The following is a 25,395-nucleotide window of genomic DNA, read 5'->3' on the forward strand; positions in this document are numbered from 1 at the left end:
TTTATCTCATAAGAAAATGGGTAATCCAAGAGGGAAAATATTTAGAAAACAAAATATATGGAGCATTATAGCAAGTCCTAGAGTGTTTTCTTGAGAGAAACAATATTATTGTTTGATTTTGTTTTGTTTTGTTTTGTTTTTGTTTACCAGCCGTGAAGATGTGCTTTAACCTGCCCTTGTCATAGTGACAGCACTGGAGGGGGTGTAGAGATCACATTTTACAAATAAACCCTTGAGATCCGGGAGGCTATGAGATTTCGCCAGGAATCAAAACTAAGTTTCTCGAATCTGAAGTATGTGTTCTCTCTGCTATAATAGCATATTGTTTCTCATTTATCTTTTAAAAATTCTCTTAGCTGGGACAGGCTTCACCTGGGGGTAGTAGATGACAATCTCTATGGTAGGATTTTCAGGAAGCCCCCAAATCCAGATTATTTCTCCCACCGCCTGTCCTGTTTGACTTGATAGAGATGGACCCCTCCATGTTTTTAATGGCCTTTTAGTCATTAAGGGCCTCTTGTTAAAATGTAACTATGCCTGGAGGAATCTCTCTAAAAGTCAAGCTAGGCTCAAATTTTGTCTCAGAGATTACGTGATTAAATTGGTTTCTAACCAGGATGGCTGAGAGCAAATACCCTGGGGAGAAGAGTAAACAGGACAGCCCCAAGTAGGGGCTGGTATGTGGCTCAGCAGGCAAGGTAGGTAACAGGGTTCTAAAGTTTTGCCTCCCTTAGAAGCAGAACCAGCCCTGTATAAATTATTGTTGTTCAATCAGTAGATTTGAAATGAAATGGAGAGTTAACAAATTCTGAGTGGATAGATGGAATCACTGATATTGCAAGGCAGAAATTGGAGCCAGATGGCAACTTGGGTTTGCCAATGCTCAGTCTATGCTGAAAGCTCAATGAGATAATGAGTAACCTTTTTTTTTTTTTTTTTTGTATGTTTCTCAAGTTTCAGAAGTCCTGCATGATTACTGGTTCTACCTGTGATACTTTGGTTTTATTTTTATTTATTTATTTATTTTTTAAGATTTTGTTTATTTATTCATGAGAGACCCACAGAGAGAGGCAGGGACAAGGCAGAGGGAAAAGCAGGCTCCCTGCAGGGAGCCCAATGAGGGACTGGATCCCCGGACCCCGGGGTCATGCCCTGAGCTGAAGGCAGACGCTCAACCACTGAGCCACCCAGGTGCCCCTGCTTTTATTTATTTATTTTTTTCAGGTGCCTGTTTTTATTTTTAAAGGAAATATTTCCAGTGAACTTCGTGTACTCGCTCAAGTTTACAAGTTGTGTTATTATTACACTACCATTAAGTTAGTAAATGTGACTTGCTGTTTTGGTTTTTACTAATAAACATTGCATTTTAATAACCTTTATCCTTTTAGGGATGTATAGTACCTTCTGCCTATGGATATCGAATAAAATATAGATTTTGTTGACTTCATGTGAAACTGCATTCATCACTTTGATTTTGATGTTCTAACTCACTTGAGAGGGGAAAAAAAAAAACGCTTTTAAGAACCATGGCATTTTGGGCAGCCCGGGTGGCTCAGTGGTTTAGCGCTGCCCTCAGCCCAGGGCGTGCTCCTGGAGACCCGGGATCGAGTCCCATGTCAGGCTCCCTGCATGGAGCCTGCTTCTCCCTCTGCCTGTGTCTCTGCCTCTCTCTCTCTCTCTTTGTCTTTCATGAATAAATTAATAAAATCTTTAAAAAAAAAAAGTGGCTCTGGAGTTTCCTCTGTCTTCAAAGCCAGCAACATAAGATCTCTGACCCTACTTCTGTCATTACACCTCTTTCTTTTATTCTTTTTTTCCTGCCTCCCCCTCCCTGCTTTTAATGGCCTTACTGATTACATTGGAACCAGCTGAATAATCCAGAATGGTCTATTTTAAGATAGGGACTTTAAGGTCAGCCTTCATGTCCTTTTGCCTTATAAACTAACATTCATAGGGCCTGGGGACTTGGATGGAGGCATCGTGGAGGGGCAGTTATTCTGCCTACCATGCTGGCTTTAAATAAAAGTTTGAAATGTAAGATCAGCCCTGAAGACACTACTGTTTCTTAGATGTTTTACTGCACCTAGGGTCAAGGCCTAATAATTAAGTAATCATAACAGAAGAAAAGAGTAATGGTTTTTGTTTGTGAACAAAATTTTTTTTTTTCATCAAAATAGCCATGCATAAACATTGACTATTGATTTTGGAAAGGGTAAAATATCACTAAAAGATGATTTAAGGAAACATGAACACTTAAAATTATTCCTAATCTTTTCAAGTTTGGTCACTAATACATCTCTGGTTTAATTAAGCGATTGTCTTAATTTTTATGCAACCTAAATCATTAACTCTTCTGGGGTATATTCTCAATTCCAGTGTTTTGAGATTAAATCTAAAACACTGTATTTAAAGACATTCATTGATTTAGTTTGATAATCCAAAGTTTTCTTGAATTTGATTTAAAGACAGGAATTTGCTTTTACTGATGCTCCTTCTCTAAGAATCAGGCTTTTTTTGTGTGTTGTACGATGAAACACTAAACCCCTAAACTAGCTTGAGGATAAAGTGGATGTTTAAAATGAATCTGAGGTCTGAAATACCCATTTCCCTATTTCCTCAAAAATTAGGTTTCATTCCTCAGAGTGTATACCACTGTACATGCCTACCTCACAGAGCTGCATTTACAAGCCCTCTGTTAAAGTCTTAAGTGATTGAGTCATATCTGAATCCCCAGGGAAGAGAATCTGCTTGCTTTCTTTCTTTCTTTCTTTCTTTCTTTCTTTCTTTCTTTTTTTTTAAGATTTTATTTATTTTTTCACGAGAGACACAAGAGAGAGACAGAGACATAGGCAGAGGACAAGGCAGGCTCCATGCAGGGAGCCCAATGCAGGACTCGATCCCAGGACCTCGGGATCACACCCTGAGCCGAAGGCAGACGCTTAACCTCTGAGCCTCCCAAGTGCCCGACTCTGCTTATTCTAGTTTGTGTCAGGTGTTTGTCCTTTACTAAGTCTTGAAAGACTGGAAGGGATAAAATTATAGAGCATAGTCTTATCCCTTTTGGGGAGTGGTTAAGTGGTCATGAACTGGGAAGATAAAACCATACATAGTTTCTTTATTTTTTTTTTAAGTTTATTTTTAAGTAATCACTATACTCAGCATGGGGCTTGAGCTCATGGCCCCAAGATCAAGAGTCGTATGCTTTTTCAACTGAATCAGCCAAGTACTCCAACATACAGTTTAAGTACTAAAATATTGGTGACTAAATAAATAATGAGGAATAGCTCTCTTTCCCATTTTCTTCCCTGGATAAGTACTACACGCTGCCTGAATGTGTGTAGACATAAAGTACTTCAAAGTGCTGATGTTCAGCCAGTATGCGCTGGTATACCTAGATGCTCATTTACAGCCTTTCTTGTAATTGGTCTGTGCTTTATCATGACACTGCATAAGTACTTTGAATTTCATCTCTAGTTCTTTGTACAATTTTAACAAAACAGGTATAGTCCAATATTTAAGTTGCGTATAGGAGCTAAGAGAAATTGTAATGGTAGAATGTGTTAAGATCATTTCTTACGTGACTTGTTGATGGAGTTGCACTCCTCAACTGGTAATTAAATTTCTAAGTGACGAGGGGAAGGGAGGCAATGTGTGGAGGCACTGATTTCTGAAATGAACATTGAGAAGATCTTGTTTTTTTTTTTTTTAAGTAATTGTAAAGAAGCAATAGTAAATATTTACTATCAATCTGCCAAAATAATAGTATTAAGACTATATCAACTATTTTTGGAAAGGAGGGCATATCTTTTATTATATTCACGTCTGCATTATACTTGAGCAATCAGGCTGTTAGACTTCCTTGAAGTCTGGTGTCAATTCACTTACTCTACTTTCTCTTAATACTTAGTTGTTTTTTGTTTCATGTAGAATAATTTCCAATAACTTATATTTAATGGAAGAACTGGCCAATTTATCTATATTTCTTTACAAAAATTACTTATGTGGAATTCATCACATGCTTTCATTTCAAGGAGAATTTATTGGTTGATAGTTGCATGAGTATAAATAAAATTAAAATTCTATATGTGTGATGTTTAATGATGGTAAGTATTGTTTTAAAGATATGCTCCTAAATCAAGGTGGGGGAGGGTGCTAAGAGGTTATAGGTAATAATCTTTAACCTATGGCTTTCTGTTTTGAGGGACTAAGGGATCATAGTGGTACTCTCACATGGCTTTTCAAATTAGATAAGACAAATTATGTGACTTCAGAAAATTGGCAAACTACCATTTCCACAAGAGTCTTGAATTGCAGAAATCCTATCTAAAAAGAATACCTTTAGTTACTATGTACTTGAAACTGGATTGTTTAATTTATGATAATTGAGAAAACTTTAACTTATAAGAAAAAATAAATGTGGTTGGTATATACTGTTCGTGTCTTTTCAAATATACATTAGCTCTTACAAAGCATGCTTGTGCAGTCACAGTGGGTCTTTTTAGGTGGTTCATGGACTCTCTTGTGTTAGCTCCTTCATGATGCCCACCAATATGCTTCATTTTTGACCTAGTAGGACCACCTCCAGGGATCAGAGAGTTGCGAGGTCTTCATGTCTATTCAGCCCCAGGATTCTCTACTGAGACTGCCAACAGAGGTGCAAATTTTGATGTTCTGTGTATCTTTTCCCCCCTAATATGAGCACTTACGCAGTAAGAGCTCAACTAAAACTACTTGACTTTGAGTAACTAGTGATCTAGCTAGGGTCAAAATGTTGCCCTAAACGGGAGTTCCAAATCAATGGCTTCTTCATGGAGGCGTGTCTCTGGATATGTGACCTGATTCAGTTTTATGCCTTTGCCTCAATGACGCAGCAGGGTCTAGCTTTTGGAGGACGGTGGCTGAACTGTATCTGTATTATTTTTGAAGACATGAGAGTTACACAGGACAAATCACTAGGTTGGTTCAGATTTTCTCATCAAAACTAAAATTAGATGCAGGTATTAGTGAATTTGCAGTTAGTACATGACCAGTCCTCACATTTACCATTTTTTTTTAATTTTTTTATTTATTTATGATAGTCACAGAGAGAGAGAGAGAGGCAGAGACAAAGGCAGAGGGAGAAGCAGGCTCCATGCACCGGGAGCCCGACGTGGGATTCGATCCCGGGTCTCCAGGATCGCGCCCTGGGCCAAAGGCAGGCGCCAAACCGCTGCGCCACCCAGGGATCCCACATTTACCATTTTAAAAAGTCTTTGAAAAAGACCTTGCAATGTATGTTCCACCCTAGATGTCCTACTATTAGCTTTTTAATTAATCCCTCTATATTTAGCCTCCCATTCATTTTTCCACTAAATGAGAGAACAAAGGTTAAGAGAAGGTACTTATTATTCCAGACACTGAATACTGTTGTTTCAACTCTCCTAACTGAGAAAGTGGCAGGTGTTGCTTTTGTGCAGGGTTTGTCTCCATGGAGCAAAAATAAGGAAGGCAGCAGAAATGAAGAGGACCAGATGCAGGGAAAGAAAAGTGAGTGAGTTAGTAAGACAACCCTCACATTTATTTTAAATATTTTGTTATGCCCCAGAAGAGTAGTCATAATTGTTTGTCTGTCCCAGTCTTAATTGTAAGTAGAGCAAGGTTTTCCTAAATGCTGTAGGAAGCATGACCAATTGGCCTGAATTGCCAAAGGCAGATCTAACTGTAGGCAAGAATTGCTAATCACCCACATAATTTAACAGTGTGAGTGCTGCCAAACCCAATAATTCAATTATCTCAAAGCCCTACTTTGGGTTAGTATCTGATCGACCATTAGTATTGATAGAATTAATCAGATAATCACAAATCTTTCACTTTTAATTTGTGTTTGTCCTATCTGAAACTTCTCTTTCTGTTAGGGGTTAAGAATTGGAAGAACTTGTCATGACAAACTAGTAAATTTTGAAAAAAGAAGACTGCAAAACATCATAAATTATAAAATATAAAAATATAAGTATGTATGATGGTTATATGGACAGATGATAGTCATACTCGTGAACATAGCATAGCATCATATATAGACTTGTTGAATCACTATGTTGTATACCTGAAACTAATGTAACATTGTATGTCAACTAGGCTGCAATAAAAACAAGAAACAAAAACCTTTCTTAGGAAAAAAATAGAGTTAGAAAAGAAATGTGAATTGATGAATACCAAAATGTTACTAGCAGTTATTTCTGGATGATGGGAACAAGGTTGACTTTGAAAAAAAAAAAAAAAGAAAGAAAGAAAGAAAGAAGAAAGAAAGAAAGAAAGAAAGAAAGAAAGAAAGAAAGAAAGAAAGAAAAAATAAGTAGTAAGAAACCCAAAGTACCAGGAGTGCGATTTGTAGTGATAGCTAGACAACATAGTACATTCTGCCCCAGAGAAAATTAGCTTAATCTATGTGGGTTTATGTGGATAGTCATGTTGTATAGATATTCTTGGGAAGTTGTATATAATTCATATGAAACTCTTGAAGAACACATTATTGGACCAACAGTTGGTCTAAATCATGATCCTCTCTAAGTGTATACCAACTGTTGACCTTAAATTCTTAATAACACCAAACCTTCTTAATTTCTTCTTCATTAATTAATTTAAATTTCTAGTAAGAATTATTTTAAGTTTATATATTTTGAATTTATAAATAAATTTATTTTTTTAACTCACACTTTAACACAAAATGTGTTGAGTTTAGCAAAATTATAGAGTTTTCCTTTTTTAGAAAGAAGGCTTTATGGTTTTGATATACACCTTGAAAGATCTATCAGTGAATTTTAGAGATCAAAAAAGTCAGAAAATTAGCTGGAGGGTTTTACAGGGTCTTTGTATCAACCATTAATCTACCCAAACTAGGATTAAATATTTTTTTCTTTCTCACATGAAAATATGATGTATTTAGTGTAGATGATAATCTTATTTTAAATAAGATTTGTCACTTTTAATAAGTGTGGTTTGATACGTTTATCTCATATCAAATTTATTGTGGATATACAACTTTTTAGAAGAACGAAAGTAATTTTAGTAATTTTAGGCTGCCACCACTGATTTCTCTATGATGGTGTTACTTAACACATTTCTTCATATTGATTTATTTTGTTCACTGAGAGCTTACTGGAAATAATGCCGCCATGAGAAATTATAATATAGTATTCTGAGTAATAGATGTAATAGCCTCATACCTGTTGTCTTGGTTTTAGTTCGAATCCGATTTGTACTTTTTCGGAAAATACTCATTGGTTTATGGTGTACCTTTCGTATTGTAAAATGTAGATACCCACTATTTCACTCTTTTAAAATACTACCATAATTAAGTCAGAACACTTTAAAATACTCAAAATAAAAACCTAAAAAATAGCATAGTCCCTTATCCTAGACAGAAACAACTGAAACAACGTGGGACTGAAAAGGGGACAAATGTCTGTCATTTGTCAACCTGCTAGTGGGTTATGTTGAATATTTCTTAGGCCTTGTATTTCTCTGTGCTTGTTCTCAAGGATGTTCTGTGAACCGTTTGCTGTATTTCCTGAGCATTTTAAATACAATATCATGTCTTCATTTTGCTACCTCATTTTTGAGTGAGGGACAATTAATTAAAATACACAACAGATAGAATAATTAGAGTCCCTTCACTTTCTACACAAAATTGGTTGATTGAACTTTTGCATTTCATTGGAACAATTAAATTGCACACTAAAAATACATTTAGCTACAAACTTAACAACTCACAAACTAATGAAAAAAATCAAATTACTGGGCCTCAGAATGGCTTCATCTGTGTATACCATCCTCAGTTTATTAACAAGATCCTCTGAAGAAAGTTCTAAGAAAGAAGGAAGGAAGGTGGAAGGATAAAAAAGTAAAAGGGTAGGAAGAAGAGTAGAAAGAAGGAAAGAAGGAGAGAGAGAGAAAAAAAAGAACTATTGACATTTATTTGGAAGTAGGGTCAAGCTTTCTTTTTGGTGGCACAGTTGCTGTCTAGGTATAAGAGAGCACAACACACACTTCACAGAAAGTTACCTGGTGATCTTTGTAGTGAGAAGTTCATTGCGTGGCCTTAGTTTCAGAGAATATAACTTCTCTCCCACTTAAAGTAGGAATTGGACCCTTGGAGCTCCCCAGTATAATTTATCACATTCTGTGATTCCTTCTATAAAAATCAGATGCTTAGAATCAGCTTATGCTTAACAGCCCATTTGATCCCTACAGCAGCATTTGGGAGGGTCAGCTGTACCAGTTATCATCACTTCTCTTTACTCAAGAAAAAAACAGATGCCTAGAGTCGTACAGGACTTGCTCAAGATAATACAGCTAGCATTGGTCCTGAATCCTAAAAATACCATGAGTGTCATTAATTTTAATAAGAGTTCTTTAGTAAACTAGTGCTATATGTAGACAGAGTGCCTGGCACCTGGTTTTCATTTCACAAATATTTGTTGTATGGATTCATGACTCCAAGAAATAAATTTTTCTGGAGGCGCCTGGATGGTTCAATCAGTTAAGCATTTGCCTTTGGCTCAGGTCAGGATCTCAGGGTCTTGGGATTGAGCCCCATGATGGGCTCTCTGCTCAGCAGGGAGCCTGCTTCTCCCTCTCCCACTGTCCCTCCCTGCTGCTGGTGCTCTTTTTTTCTCAAATAAAATCTTTTTAAAAAAGAAAGAAATTTTGTATCTAATACCATAGCCTTTCTGATACGTCATAGTTTCTCATCATTGTGTTTGTTCTAAATGCTGTTTTTATATTCTAAAAAACCTTGGAAATGGAATGTCTTGCTTTATCTTGCTTGAGTTATGCTATTTCATTGTAGTTGTAGATTCAGTTCAAGGTTGAATTTAAATATGGAATTATTAGAATGTTTTTTCCTAGTAGGAAATTTTTGCTTTCATACTGATTTAGAAACGTGTACCTTTTATTATATTTGTATTATTTGTTATGTTCATTTTGAAAATATTTCTTTATGGCCTATATCTTTATTGAATGTGTATGGGGGGGCAGTATCCTATGAAAATTATGTTTTTCATGTGAGGGTTCCCAACTGTGTTTATGAAAGCTGGGCTAAGACCACCTGCATCATAATCACCTAAGTGAAAAAAAAAATCACCTAAGTGGTTTTGCTTTATTTTTATTAGTATTTATTTATTTATTTATTTATTTATTTATCTAGATGCTTTTTAAAATGTGGATTCTAGATTTCCAGGGCTGAACTCTAGATTTTAATGTTTTAGAACCACTTATCTACAGACCAAGATCAGCAGACAACAGAATCATTTATTTTTGTGTCAGTAGAAATTCTCTTGGAAATAATTGAGTAGTTACGAGTTTTTTTGTTTTGTTTTGTTTTCAAAATTTCAGTTGCCATTTAAAAAATTAGATTATAAGAAATAAAGAAATATACCAAGATATTGCTACTAGGTTGATAAATCTTTTTGGGTATTCATGAAACAGTAACTAGTATCAGTCATAAAAATGACAAAGAATGAAATTCAGATACATGCAACACCATGGCTGAAACCTTGAAAACCTTATGCTAAGTGAAATAAGCCAGGCACAAAAGAACAGTTATTGTGTGATTCTACTTACACAAGATGCCTGGAAGCAGTATCTTGGTATATTTGTTATGACCTTGGTATATTTGTTAGATTATTAGATCATCATCATCTAATAATAATAGTTATTATTATAATTACATGAAATTATTATTATTATTATTATTATTATTATTATTATTATTTTGAGTGCCAGTAACTGGTTTAGGACTGGATACAATGAAACAGTTAAGATAATCAATGTTTTCAATCTTATGATACACTTGTGAAGACAGGAATAATCTATAAACAGATATGTAGCAAATAGGAACTTGTAAAATGTTACACAGTATCAGTATTAAAGGAATTTAAAAGAAATAGGAAGGTTCTTTGCTATCTTTTGGCTTTGTGGCTCGTTTTTCACAGTTAGACCTTCTTCACCGGTATCAGTAATACTTTGCATATACATTGCAAAAGCCTTTTTTACATTTCCTTTGAAGCTATTTTCTTGTTCTGTTTTGGTGTTTCAGGATTGCAATATGAGATTATACTATTGAGTTTAATGTAACTAAAAGTGTATAGGAAAAGTGAAAAGTATGTTGAAAAAACCAATACACTATTAATTTACATACCTTCAGTATATAGTGTAAGCCTTTCATTTTTGTTTGGTAAGATTTCTGATGAAACCGGCGTTTCCCTGTAACCGTGACACCACACAGCTCTTTGTAGTGCGTGTGTGTCTCTTTATCTGTACCAAGGTAATAGCTTAGCACCCAAGCTGCCATTCAGAATGAAGAGGCCCTCTTAGAAGATGATGTGCCACCAGGTCAATATGTTACTTTAGCTGACTCTAGCATAAGATACGTAGGAGCTATGGTCCTGTAAATTAGCTTTCTGGATCAAGATGGTTTATTAGTTGGCAGTTAAGAAATTCTGTGTGCATTCTCCAAAGCTAAGGTTAAGGTGATAAAGCAATTGAGCCTTTTAACACTTAAAGAAAGGTGGAGGTGAAATGAAATAGCCATTCAAAACAGCAAATAATTAATTGAGTCTCTTTGTTAACAGGCAGGAGGTCAAGTACACATAACCACAGCAGTGATACAGTCTGCATTCTAAACAGCGGAGTCTTTGACTTGAAAGTGATTAGGTTGGATTGTTGGGAACTAATTAAAGTGAGATTTTAATTTAGAAGGTAGTGATATAGCTTGAAAGATACTATAAGAGATTCAAATATGGTCATTTACCTTATTTATTGTCTTCTCATTGGTTTTGTAGAGTTACAACCTTTGAATTCCATTTCCTCGCCTTTTCTTTTTATTAAATCATGTTACATATTTGTTTTAAATTTGTAATGATTCTGTAGTTGCATATTGATTATGTGATTAGGTCAGTGTACCTATGAGTAGACAGACTTTTATGTATTAAAAGTTAATGAAAAGGAAGCATGACTTTTCCAGAAACATTTGAACTAACTACTTCTTCACCATAGAACTTCTCTGAAGATAGTGTTTAAGTCATTAAAGCCTGGAATTACAAGGACTTTGTTGAATTGTAATTGTAAAAGCTGAGATAGCCAGAAAGTTTCCTCCTATGCATGGCACGAAGCAATGTAACAGGAAATCATTGTGTTAAAACCAAAACCAAAACCAAACTTGCACATTACCTAATTGAAGAATGATATCTGAGAAGCCCACGTATCCAAAATATACAAGGGGTGGTGTTAAGGAGAATCTTTGGGAAGATGACTTGGAAAAGACATGGACATTTCTTGGATTGTGCTATAAAGAATTAGAAGGAGGTGTCCAGGTGCCAGTAAACAGCCTGGACGGAGGGGCAGTGTGCTGGAAAAAGCCAGGCAAACAGATGGCAGTGGCAAGAAAGAACTGATAAAAGGTGGGGGAGACAGGGTATACATTAGCACAGTTTCGGGGCTATACATTTTTAAATGAAGCTGAATCAGAAGATTTCTGAGAGAAGTCTTTTTATGATTTTGTTATATCTTTTCAAGGAAGGTATTTTATGTTAGGCAGTAGGTTTAGGTTATTTAAAAGTCCAAAATAGAGTTTAATAATGTTATATAAATGAGAACATCTCTTCATGTGGTCAGTCCAAAACAGAATGCCGTTGCCTATAAACCTATTCTAAGGTAGATTAGACCCCTGAAAACATCTTTTATACTGGAGATCTTTCTTAATTGCTGATGTTTGTGCTCCTGCCTCTTGGCAAAGCTCCAATGCTACAGTGAAATGAAACTCCTTAGTTTCTACCATTCAGATGAAGAATGGTGGGTGGTGAGCATATGTTTCTGAGAATCTGCTTTTATTTAAATCAAAGCCTCCTTCATACATTTAACCCACAGGCATATAAAACCAGTTGGAGATTATTTCCCTTAATTCTACGTGGACTTGTTTTACTCCGTTGTAAAGGTGTTTGAGGATTATGAACGGTTTTACCTGTATCTGGAAGATACTCATTAAGCTTTAGCTGTGGGAACCATATGGAAATCAGGCCCCCTATGAATTTCCTGCACATGTGAAGATGAGGGTTCGCTCCCGTTTTGATTTAATAATCTCACACTGCTGTTCTGGTTTGAGGAGAGCTGTTGATCATGTTTGAGCTGCAGAGTGGTTTTAGAGCCTGTGAAATGTACAGCTCACGAAGAGCATCAACATGACAGCTGTAGAGATTAGAGTCCATTTTGTGTGTGTACAGAATTAGGAGACCGGTGCTCAGAAAAGCAGGCGAGCCTTCTCACATTAATCACTGTCTTTCATCCTAGAATCAAAGTGACTTCCTGTAAGGAACAACACATGTGGGTAGACATCATATGTTCCATTCTAAGTGGGTACCCATTATTCAAAATACAATTTTATGGGCTAAAAAAAAAAAAGTGACTACGGTATGTGCATACTAAAGGATGATAGGAAGGGGTAAATAATCTGGCACACTGTGGCCTCAACATAACTCAGGTTTTACAAAAAAAAAAAAAAAAAAAAAGCGCTTACTTGAGCACATTTTGCAGTTCTGGCTCATTATGTACAATCAACTAAAAATAGCAGGACAATCCTTAGCCTTGTGAAAGGATGCATCATAGGTGGAGATGTGGTTGTGATTTTTGGAACGGGAGTTCCCTAATGTTCTAGAGCTAGAACTGGTGCAATGAGGTATATTTTGATCTCTGAATTTTCTTGCAAAAAAATAAAACTTCTCCAGGATAACCTAAAAAGGAAAAGGACAATCATGGGATTGTGATGACAACGTAACCAACTTGCCCCGATTCTGAGGCTCTGTTAAGCTGCTAGAAAGCAAATTGAGCAACTCCAAGGGTCTTTGGTCTCCAAGTAGGGTGGGCAGGGCTTCTGCGCTCCCTTTGGTGAATCCATTGGCACAACACTGTGCTTCACCTAGCTGTGTTGCTCTAGTCACAGCTCTATTCCTCTGTGATTGGTTTACTCTAATCAGGTAACTTCAGTCCTTGGAAATATTCTCTCCATTTTCCTTTCATTGTCCCCAAAGTTCCCTTACAATCGCTCATAATTCTTCTAACTCCTCATCACTTTTTTTTTTCTTTCTTTCTTTTTTTTTTTTTTTGCCATTCTCAACTCTCCTCTTCTCACCAAAAGACATTTATTCTCGGCGATTCAAAATTCTTTCTAATTTGAAACCCTTATAGCTTCTTGGACATGATATTCTTCTTGTCCTCTGTCACTCCATGGACTCCATCCAGCAGAGGGGGAAGAAAGTCATACATACTAGGATACCTGGATACAAATGCAAACCATTAAACAAAGAATTAGACATTTAAACTTACCATTAGTATTTTTTTAACATTAGTAGTTTTTTTAGTTTAAAGCATTGATAATCACAGGAGCAGGTTATTGCAGCATAAATAGCAGAAAAAATAGATATGGAAAAAGTTACTGATAGCCGAGTGTCTGGAGCTATGTAACGGCTCTCAAGGTGAGCAAGTAAACGATACTGCTGTTTTCAGAGGTGACCAGTTATAGTTGATTTTGTAAAATCCTGAACCTCATGGATTTTTTTTTTTCCTGGAGACAATTTGCTAATGCTGTTCAGTTTACTACTGGGAGCATAAAGTTGACATTTTCAAGGGAACAAATTGTGTTTAGTTATTGGAGCCTCGCTGAAAACTCTTCCACAGAGCAATGGTACTCTACAGTATTTTAAAAATTAATAAGTTCGACAGGGTTAGGACAGAAATAAGCCAGGATGCTTTATAGTCTACTTATATTCTGTCCTCACACTGTCAATATTCTCTAGGAGACTGAGCATTTTAGAGAAATTATGATACTTTCAATGATCATGTAGCATTTCACTTCTCCCCATATATATATCTAATTCAAGTTTACTAGAAGAATTTGAATTCAGCAGTTCACTTGAAACATTAATAGTGCTTGTCACCACAGTCACTAGAGAGCAGATTAGTCCACTGATATATTTGGTGAAATAAAGAAAATGGAATGGGTGCCCATTCTCATGTCATAACAATAAGGTATGCGAAAACATACAACTTTAGTTTGCCATTGTTGGGATTTAGGTTTCTTATTGCAAGCAAAACCTAATTCTTTTCAAATCAGGCTAAGCTCAAGAACTTTTGAAGGTAATTCAAGTCAAATTAAATCTGTTTATGGTCTTCCTCTTGTCAGAGTAGCTTCTAAGCTCTGGGGAGTTTATAGTGTGATAACATCAGGGGAGGGCACCTTAACCTCAGTTGACATCTCTCTGGGCTTTTATCCATTGAATGGTATGTCTGGCCTGTCTGGTTGTAAAGATCCTCCACCCCCACATCCATGCTGGCAGCCCTTGAAATGCCCCCCTCCCTATCTGACTCTTGATGGTCTGTTGCCTGATTTTGGAAAGTGTCTATGGTAACCATCACCATAAAACAAAAAGGTGGCAGATCGGCACATCAATGTATACCTCACATTTGTTATGACCACAAAAAGTTACCACGAAGACGCTCTAGCCATGTTGCTTGGAGTGCACAGCTCTAATGTGTACATGTGAATTTCACAGGTTCTGTCCATCACAAACACCTGTTGAGTACAATTAGGCAGATTTCAGAAGCTTACTTTACCCAAGAGAAAATGTTCACTTTATATTTGTAAGGAAAATAATTCTGTTTCTTCCTCTCCTTCTTCTTTTTGATATTTGTCCAGTGAGAAATTAGTTATGGGTGGGGGTTAAAGGCTGGCTCGAGGTAAAATAGTCAAGACTGCCTTTGTTCTCTCTCCTCACTTTTACCAAGATACCTCCTGCCCGAAGCTTGTTATCTCACACCCCACAACCTGAACAACATGGAGGCCAACTGTAAATAGGATGTTAGACACAGACTGGCCCCTGGCCCGTTCTTCCAAAAACATTCTCTAGGTGATTGCACACGCTATGGACGTCTTGCATGGCCATCAATTTAAGTGTTCTCATTTCTGCTCCTGTGTGCTGTATTTGTTTTGTATCTCAGTTGGCCTGCCATTTCCATGATGTATTAATGGATGCAGATGGCTTGATGTATCTTGTACTTTCAGGCTTTTTCATGGTTTGTATTTTCCTCAAGCCTACCATAAGAATGTGGCACTATTTGCTAGCCTGGTTGAAGCTAAAAGTACAAACCCTAATTGCAGAATTAGGGTTATGAGGCTAGTTTGATTCCTTTGAAGACTGGTTAATTTTCATTCTGTGGCCTTAACTGGTGCTCTGTTACAAAGACATGCTGATTGATATGTGGATAAAGGGACAAAATCTATCTTGACTATAGTAGGAACAACTCCGATACTCCTGAGTGCATGTTGTACTTTGGGAACAGAATAGTAGTAGTTCTATGTGAAGGTCTGAAGGTCCAGTAGATTCTAACTAAAAGTATAGTCAGTATACATATTTATGTTAAGTGTTCATCTCCTCCAGTTCCACAGACATGCCAACTCTAAGCATATTCAATGTGTGAAAACCCAGATTTACAAAATAAATTCAGTGAATATATTTTTCAGTCCAGGAGTTTCTTTATAGATCAGAGGCATTTCTTTAAATAGCAAGATTCCATATTGCATGGTAGGACACACACAGATACACATGATATATAAGTATTACATATGTGTTGTGTATTTTATATGTGTGCTATATAAATATATTCATTTACATACAACCTATCCTAGACCATGAGGTATTGTTGTAATTATGTTCAATACCCAAATATTGCAGTGTTCTGGGTTTTGACATGCTTGAGTTAATAAACTGGTGGAAATTAACTCATTGTTATGATTATACTAAATTCCTCAAAATGTTCACAGTTAGGTGACAACATTTATTTCATAATCAAAATACACAATTATGAGGCTGTTTCGGCTCTTCCCAAGTACAGAAGTAAAAAGTCATAATACGCATTTGATTGATTTTCTGTATCAAGGCTGATTTACTTAGAAGGCCAGTTGTCACCATTTGCTTTTTAAATTTCTTACAATCCTGGTTATCGACAGTGAAACAACTCTCCAATTTAACCAAGAAAAATTTTTTATCAGTAAACAACATCTTAATTCTCTGAAGTCCATGCTCCTATTGTTTCATCAGTACTGTTAAAATACTTTTGAGTAAGTAATTAGTAATTATGGTAGATAAATCTGATACAGCTTGTTGCTCCTGCTGCCACGTTCTTAGATCACTGAGAACCCCAAGTAGAATCTCTTGGGTTCTCTGAAAGACTCTCTTGCTGCTGCTCAGTGGTCTGATTCAGGTAGGATATGCTGTGAGGAAATAGCCAAAGTACATAAATCATCCCTTCCCTATGCCATCCCTACCCTACATAGAAGCCTACTGAAGAGCGGTGGCTTCAGTGCTCTGGAGCCCATTTCATTTCTCAGGGTTTTCTATGCACATAATCACCTATGCCCCTGCCTAATGGTGCTTTTCCCATAATCTTCCTTCCCCCCAAGAGCTGACCCCTATCTAAGAAACTAAGGTATTCTAGAAAACACATTTGAAACATTGACTTGTGGGACGCCTGGATGGCTCAGCAGTTGAAAGTCTGCCTTTGGCTCAGGGCCTGATCCCAGGGTTCCGGGATCGAGTCCCACATCGGGCTCCCTGCGTGGAGCCTGCTTCTCCCTCTGCCTATGTCTCTGCCTCTCTCTGTCTCTCATAAATAAATAAATAAATAAAATCTTAAAAAAAAATTTAACCTGGTTTTAACAACCTCATCTGTACTTCACCTTAACAAATAGTAAGGCTGTTGGGTTGGAGCACTTTCTGAGGTATCAGGGTAGAAGTGATTGGGATTGAAATACAAAATAATAAATAAACGTATTCAGCATTATATTGAAAATCATATTGAATATATAAACATTGAAATATAGAATATTAAAATTCTGAAAATATAGCTGAAATAGTAAGTTCCACATTTGTGACGATTTCAAGAATGAACCCAAAGAGCAACAAAAGTCAATGTAGTTTCTTTTGTTTAAATTTAAGAGTCACGTGATACAAAGCAAAGTCTACAAGGGGCAACAATGTGGCTGAAATAATGACCCAAGTAAAAAGTTTGCAGAGAACTAATTAATGAAACTGCACTGAATTAAAAAAAAAAAAGAGTTATTAAAAATGCAGCTGTTTGCACAAAGTTCACATTACTGATGGTGAAGCAAGTGTACAGAATCCAACATTGAAAATTACTCATTTTAATCTTGGTTTTACAGATAATATCCATTTAAGGCTAATCTGGCCTTTTCCATGTGAATAATATTATATTTAGTTTTAATATTTCTTTAGTTAATTGTATAATAAAACTTGACCAAACCTTTAAAATTCCTTTTTTGCCTTCTAACGCAACAGACTGTGAAAATCCATTTATTAGAGGGTTTTTGAAATAAATATTCTATGAGCATAAAAGAAAGATTGTGACGTTTGCTTGAGCCCAGTTAGTTGATCTTGTTTATGAATTTATTTTAGGAAAAGATCACTCTAAAATGTATCTAATACTGTGCGCTAGACCTACCCTTCTAGAGATTTCATACATGTTGACCCAGTGGTTATATGTCACCAAGATTTCTAGAGATTCCTAACCTCACACGTCCTCAGGCGCTAGAGATTTGTTAAATACGCTGTGGGGACTCTGGCTCATCCTCAGTATCTGCTTCTCAGCTCCTGTGGACTTTGTTTCATGCAAGAATGTGGGCCTAGGATTGCTGGATCTTCCTATTTTTTTCAAGAGGAACAAGAAATTAGAATTTTTATATTGTCTCCTGCTTGCTTGGCTAGTTCAGGATAAAAGAAAAAATTATACATGAACCAAACAAAACATTTCTACAAGCTAGCCTTGATTATCTGACTTTTGGTTTATGACCTCTGATCTAGCCTTATCTCCCTGAAATTGAGACCCAGGTTGGTTATGATGGTGCCTATAGTCGGCGGCTTGCTTGTAGCAGAAAAGTGATAGCCATCTCCATCGTAATGGGGTTGTACCCCATGGAAACTGTACCCCACTCCAGCCTTTGCAAAGCATGAGGTGACCCAGGGCAAACACTTAGGCTGCAGAGAATGGGTGAGATCACAAGCAGCAGGGAAAGGACTAGATACACTCGGGCCTTTCTAGCTCTAGCCTTTTATGAAAACCATGCCAAACCCAGGCAACATTTTCCAAAATCTAAAAAAACAAACAAACAAACAATTGTAGCTATGTGATGATGGATGTTAACAAAACTTACTTTGGTGATCATTTTGCACTATATACAAATATCAAATCAGTATGTTGTACACCTAAAACTAATAAAATATTTTATGTTACTTAATCTCAAAAGGAAGAGGGAAGCCATCATTTGGTGTGACTTACTTTATATATATATATATATATATATATATATATATATATATATATATAACTATGTTGAATAGACTTTTGATGATTCAAACAGCAATGTTCATTTTTTATTGTGATGATGTAAAATTATATGTTTTAATGAATGACCATTCTTTAAGACAACAACAACAAAAAAAACCAATGTGAGGCATTCCCAGAATATTAGATCTTTTATCTCATTAATGAAGAGTTAGAATTTAGACTGCATTGGGATGTATGTAATTAGTGACCAATATACTATGGCATTTTTGAGGAATTAATGCTTAAATTAGACTGTAGCTAAGATAACTTTTGGTAATTAGATTAATTCTAGTGTAATCTGGGGCAGCCCTGAGCCATGCAAACATAAAAATCCATACAATCCAGAGGGAGGTTTTAGGATTTTAGTATAAATGAGAGAAGACTGAGAGCCTAGACAAGGATTTAAGGTATATGTGTGATGTCAGGATGGGCATGAAAGCAGAAAGAGAGTGTGGCATACTTGCTAATCTTTCCATTCCCACAAAACACAAGAGGGCATCTCCTGAGTATTCCAAAGTACCTTCCTAGTGCTCCAGACAGGATCAAAATTACAGTGTGCAGCGAGAACATAAGAGAACATGAAATCAGTTTCAGAGATTATGAGACCCAAAAACAGCATTTTTATCAAGATAGGAAGTGAAATTCAAGAAGAACATTAAGTGTCATAGAAATCTTAGGACTGTGCTAGACCCTGTTCCCCTCCCTACAGCTGTTCCCGTTAGACACACATTCTTCCACACTAAACTGATCTGAGACCTGTGCAGACAATTTGAAGCATCCTGTCCAAGCCTCTGGAGAAATCTTGCCTAATTAAATCAGTGGCATAAAACAGAATGTTTAAAATTCAGGCTCCAGAAATAAATATTGTAAAACAATGCTTAATATGAAAACACTGAAATTACAAATTTAAATGCAAATTTTAGTATTTATTGGACAGCATACATCGTATCCCTAAAGGAAGGCATATAATCCTTCATAGTTATTCTTGACACTTCCCAGGAGATAGCCAAATGGCCAATAAAATTTAGACAAAGGGAAGTTCAATGACTTTCACAATGTAAATCTATAATAACTCTCATTCCACTTCTACTTACATCAAAGTAGTGCATTCAACAGTCTAATGATTAAAATATAGATATAGATTTTGAGCAGTAATGGGATTAATGTTAGTAATAGCTTTTTTTCTATTTTGAATCATTTGATTAGATTCATGAGTTTAATATTACATTAAAATTTATAGATATATTTGAAGTGGTAATTCATAAGACTTTGATTATATAGATAGTTCACTTTGCATATTCTATTTTGCCTCATGATCTTAAAATATAGATTATTTTACAATATGAAATACTTTTCAAATACCTCAAAAGCTCAAAAGTTGTTGGCATAAAATATTGTTTTACAGTGATAAGGATTGCTTTTCATATTCATTGATGGTAATACTGCATCCATATTAGATGGGGGAACTTGGCAATTAGTTCAGGTCTCACCCCTTTCTTGAAGCATTTCTTCTCAGATCATGTCATATGACACAAACAGTTGTCATCTGTTAATAGACTTCCCACAAATCTGAACCAAAAAATCTAGGCCTGTTTTTTTTTTTTTTTAATCAGATACAGAACTCCATACCCTCCAACTTTGTTTTTATGTCCTTCCTGATTTTTTTCTAGTACAGTTACCTGTGAATTTTCTCTCTCTAATTATGGAGGCAAGGTCATAGTACACACAATATTGTCTATTTCCATTTTAATCAATAGATTATGTTGATATTTTTACATCATTAAAAATTCTTTTATAATATAATTTTAAATGACTGGAAAATGTTTTATTATGCAAATGGGCTATTTAACCAATCTACTTTTACTGATTTTTTTTTCCTTTTAAAAATATGTAACATCCATATAGCTAAAATTTTGCATATATTCATAATCAGTTCGTTAGGATAAATTCCTAAAAATAGAATTGTCATTTTTTTAAAAGATTTTATTTATTTATTTATTCCTGAGAGACAGAGAGAGAGGCAGACACAGGCAGCAGGAGAAGCAGGCTGCATTTAGGGAGCCCTGTGTGGGACTCAATCCTGGGACTCCAGGATCATGTCTTGGGCCAAAGGCAGGTGCTAAACTGCTGAGCCACCCAGGGATCCCTATAATTGTCATGTTAAAGAGAATATAAAACCTTGACACTTTTACAGAAAGGCATGTTACATGACCATATGCTTCATATATAGAGTGCCCATGTTCCTAGACCTCAACAAAAAATCATATTACTAGTATTGCTATTATTATTATTATTATTATTTGTCAGTTCTAATATTCAATTCTTTGATGACCACTGAGGCTGAATATTATCTTATACATTTCTGGTTATCTAAAACAGAGCGACATGAGAGGAGAATTTTCTAAATGTCTGTAAGTAGTCCTGCACAATTTTACTAGTTTCACTGTGCTGAGATCTCTTGCTCTGGCTATATATAAATGACAGGAAAATTATAGAAATATAATGATTAATCAGTTCAGTGAAGGGGACAGTTCCGTCAAAGACTCTGATCAAATTTCCTCTTAAAATAAAGAATATTTGAAATTTAGTGAAAAATTGTGAGACTGATTTTCACAAGTAGATGCAAATGGTTTAGATGATTTCATTTTCTCTGCAAGATATAATGTGAAATATAAATCTTATTGAAACTGCATATTTACTTTGATGAAATGTTACATTTTGAATATGTTTAATCTTAGTTTTTGTGCATTTACTTTCCTTTTTAAAAACAACTCAATTCAAAATGTGACTTGGATTGAAAATATTTTCCAAGGAAAATATCTATCCTTGATTTCCAAATTCATATTAAATGATCATTTTTGTGATGATGTATGAGATGTTCCTTGAAATGTGTCTGTTAAAAGACTTAAAATGTTATTGGCAGGAAATTGGCCTTATTAAGATTTAGTCATTGCTGTGTAACAAATTACCCCAACATCTTGAAGCTTAAAACCACAGATGTTTATTATCTCACACATTTTCTGAGTATCAGGAAGCCAGAAGCAGTGTGGATGGGTGGTCTGGCTTATGGTCTCTCATGAGACTGTTGTAACACTGTTGGCCAGAGCTACAGTCTCTGAATACTTGACTAGGCCTGAAAGTTCTGCTGCTAAAGCTCCCTCACACGGTGGGCAGACCGTATTTCCTCACCAAATGAGTCTCTCAGTAGGGCTGCTTAGGACAGACATGACTTTCCCCAGAGTGCAATTCTAGGGATGGACTGGGATGTCGGTACCCTTGTTTTAGCACTCTGAATCACATAATTTTCAAAGGGCTAAACCTAAATGCAGTTTAAGAGGATCTTCTGTGTTTTTTAAACACCTCTCATCTTCATTGTTTTCTTGAGGATTTAAATCAAATTCCACTGTTTATTTTAAATGAAATAAAGAAACTGAAGTATGTGATTTTAAAGAAATGCCTAATCATTTTCTTCTATATGAATCCTCTTTCTTACAAGTGCTTAGCCCTAATATTAAAATTCTTACCACTCCATATTTTTTTTATTTTAATACACTTTCAGCATGGCTTCTCCTTCTGCAGAGGTTTAAAATGAGTGACATCAATAGGAGCTTTCCATCACTTGGGACCTAAGTAGGATTGATGTCACTGTCATGGGTGTCATGAAAGACTCTGTCATGATTTTAAGATAGTCCATTTAGTTGCAAAATTGCTTTTCATTGTCTTAAAACAATAAAGACATAACTGATTGTATAACCTTATTTTATTCTAGGTCCCCTAAAAACCCAGAACAGAAGATCATTAAAAGAGTGATTGCTCTTGAAGGAGATATTGTAAAGTAAGTACTGAAACTGTTGTTTTTGAGTTTAAGTTAGAAATTCTGGAACTTTGTTGAATTTTAAGTCATATCACTTGGGAAGTACCACTCAATTCAAAGAGGACCAAAGCTTTGGAGACATCCCAAATGCACTGGTATGTCTTCAGCAAGAATCATCAACCATTTCAGGATGTGAGGCATACATAAACTTCTGATTATATTATTATCTTTTAATTGTGAGCCACAGGAGAAATAAATATTAACTGAAATTAACTATATTTTCTAAAATGACCACTAAATAGTTATTTTTTCAAATATTAAAATTAGCATGATTGTTTTAGGTTATGGTATCAAGTTTCTTTTAGAAAAAAATCATGAACATTTTATCATTTTAGAAGTGACTACAGAAACTAAGTGGGAGCTTTTATATTTATATACCCATGACCCTGAGATCATGACCTGTGCTGAAACCGAGTCACATGCTTAAACCTGACTGCGCCGAGGCGCCCCCAATATTCAGAAAATTTTCTGATCCTGTTTGCCAAAAAACTTAATCCTCAAGTATTAGTGATCCTACGGATTAAACAGTCTCATTAAAATGAATCTCAATTGGTTTTAGGGCAGAATCAAGGCCAGCAGTTCTCAAAGGGTGGCCAGAGGATCTCTGGGCATTCTCAAGATCCTTTGTGGGGGTCAGTGAAATCAGAACTACTTTCCTAATAATACTAAGATGCTGTTTGCCTTTTGCCCTCTCATTTTCTCTTGAGTGTGCAGCGGAGTTTTCCAGAGGGTATGTGATGTGGGCTGTGGCATCAGAGGGAATACAGGAGCAGATATTGGAATATGGTTGTCTTCTATTAAGCTACACTGCATGGATTGGCAAAAATATAAAAAATGCTACTGATCTCATTATTTTTTCCCTTGTTTTGGAAAATAGTTATACTTTTCATTAAACATATTTTTGTGTGTGTTAACATATAGGTTATTATTTTAGACTGAATCTATAAAGATTTTTTTAATTTACCATTTTAATTTCCCATATGGTAAATATTGACAGAGTATATTTTCTAATGTGGTTAATATTGACAAACAGTTCTTTGAGAGCCTCAGTTATTTTTAAGAATATAAAGGAGCCCTCATCCCAAACAGTTTGAGAAATTGCTGATATAGGAACGAATGGTAAAAATTTTTGTGTCATGATGACCTGGTCATGAGTAGTCTGTGTGGTATGAATGGAGTGGTGTGGTATGGTTTCAGTGGTTTATAATTATGAATATTTGTTCAGTCTTTTTTTGTTTTAAAAGCTTTATTGAAGTAAAATTTATATACTGAACAACTCACCCATTTAAAATATACAGTTTAATGAGTTTTAGTTTTAATATACACGATTGTTCAAGCCTCACCACAATCTAGTTTTCGATTTAAAAGCCTTCAAAAGTTCCCTCCTCCCATTTACACTTAACTGAGGCTCCCACAGTCCCAGTGGCTTCTGCCTGTCTGAGGTAACCATGGATCTGCTTTTTGTCTCCATAGTTTAGCCTTTTCTAGAAAATCTATTTAGATGGTGTTATACAAAATGTAGTCTCTTATTTGTGTTTTCCCCCACATAAGAATGATTTTTCAGTTTCCCCATGTGTGTATATCTGTAGTTTGTTCCTTTTTATTGTTGAATATATTCCATTGTATAGAACCACCACATTTTGTTTGTTCATTCATGAGCTAATGAACATTAGGATTTTTCCAGTTTGGTAATATTATTAGTAGAGATAGGGACATTTGTGTAAATACTATGGACATTTGTGTCTTTGGGTGGAAAAACGTTTTTATTTCTATTCAGATGTAGTCACATATATCACTGTGAAGATACAGTGCTGGCTGTATTGGTGAAGATGCTGGCTTTTATGGTGAAGTATATGTTTAACTTTGGTAGCTACCAAACTATTTCAAAAGTAACTAATTTTTTATGTTCTACCAGCAATGTACAAGGGTTTCAGTTTCTTTGTGTCCTTGCCAGCACTTGGTATTATGAATATTTTTGATTCTAGCCATCCTCATTTGTGTGAGGTAGAATCTTGTGGTTTTGATTTCCATTTCCCTGAAGACTCCTAATGTTGATTATGTTTCCATGTGCTTACTTGCCTTTTGTATATTTTCTTGAGTGAAGTGTCTATTCAATGCATTTGCTCATTTTGGTTATTTAATATTTTGAATTATAAGAGGTCCATTGATTTTGATTCCTTAAATAGATTGGGCATTTAGGGGAAGGTGAATGTGTGTGTTTAATAATGTGATTTTAATCAGGTGTGATTTTAATTTAATCTTTGTATTAATATCAAAGAGTTTAGTTATGTTACCTGTAGGATTTGCATAGTCAATTTGCAGAATTTGGTGACTGCTTTCTGTTTTGAAGATTCTATCTAGCCTTCTGATTTCAGTAAGAAACTGAGAAGAGCAATAAATTTGGAATACTATTTCATAGACACCCATAAATATCTAAAATGTGCTTTTAATATTTGGAAAACAGTTTGTGTGGATATGATACAAATCCCATTCAAGGAATGAGTCAGCAACCGTGAATACATTATGTTAGATGAAAGAAGCCTGTCACAAAAGACCATCTAGAATTTGATTCTATTTATGCTATATGAAGTGTCTGGAATAGGCAAATTCATAGAGGCAAAAAATAGATTAGGTGTTCCTAGGGGCATTAAAAAGGGGAATAAGAGATATGGATACAATGATTTTCGTGATTTTTGCTTTTGTTTGTTTGTTTTGGTAGGGGGCAAGAAAACATTCCAAAATAAATTGTGAAAGTCACACTGCTCTGTGAATATATTAAAAACAAAAAGTTGTACATTTTAAATGGGTAAAGTACACGTCCTATAAAGTACATCTCCATAAAGCTATTAAAAAAAAGAGAGAACTGGGATCCCTGGGTGGCGCAGCGGTTTGGCGCCTGACTTTGGCCCAGGGCGCGATCCTGGAGACCCGGGATCGAATCCCACGTCGGGCTCCCGGTGCATGGGGCCTGCTTCTCCCTCTGCCTGTGTCTCTGCCTCTCTCTCTCTCTCTCTCTCTCTCTCTCTCTCTCTGTGTGACTATCATAAATAAATAAAAATTAAAAAAAAAAAAGAGAGAACTGGTCAACAAAG

The 25,395-nt window shown here is 35.7% G+C and overlaps 1 protein-coding gene across 6 annotated transcripts in view; it reads left to right on the forward strand.

The window, feature by feature from the left end:
* Positions 1–25,395, forward strand: part of IMMP2L (inner mitochondrial membrane peptidase subunit 2) — an 847,197-nt gene that overhangs the window by 552,338 nt on the left and 269,464 nt on the right. For 5 of the 6 annotated variants that reach the window (XR_012010611.1, XM_072783444.1, XM_072783441.1 and 2 more), the window contains exon 5: positions 22,199–22,264. The exons of the other annotated variant lie outside the window; for it this stretch is intronic. Coding sequence is in view for 4 of the 5 variants with exons in the window: in XM_072783444.1 (XP_072639545.1) it covers positions 22,199–22,264 (66 nt within the window). In the remaining variant the exon portion in view is untranslated. The remainder of the gene's footprint in view (positions 1–22,198; positions 22,265–25,395) is intronic. 6 annotated transcript variants of the gene reach the window in all.

Source organism: Canis lupus, chromosome 18, assembly GCF_048164855.1.
Source record: "Canis lupus baileyi chromosome 18, mCanLup2.hap1, whole genome shotgun sequence".
Taxonomy (NCBI): domain Eukaryota; kingdom Metazoa; phylum Chordata; class Mammalia; order Carnivora; family Canidae; genus Canis; species Canis lupus.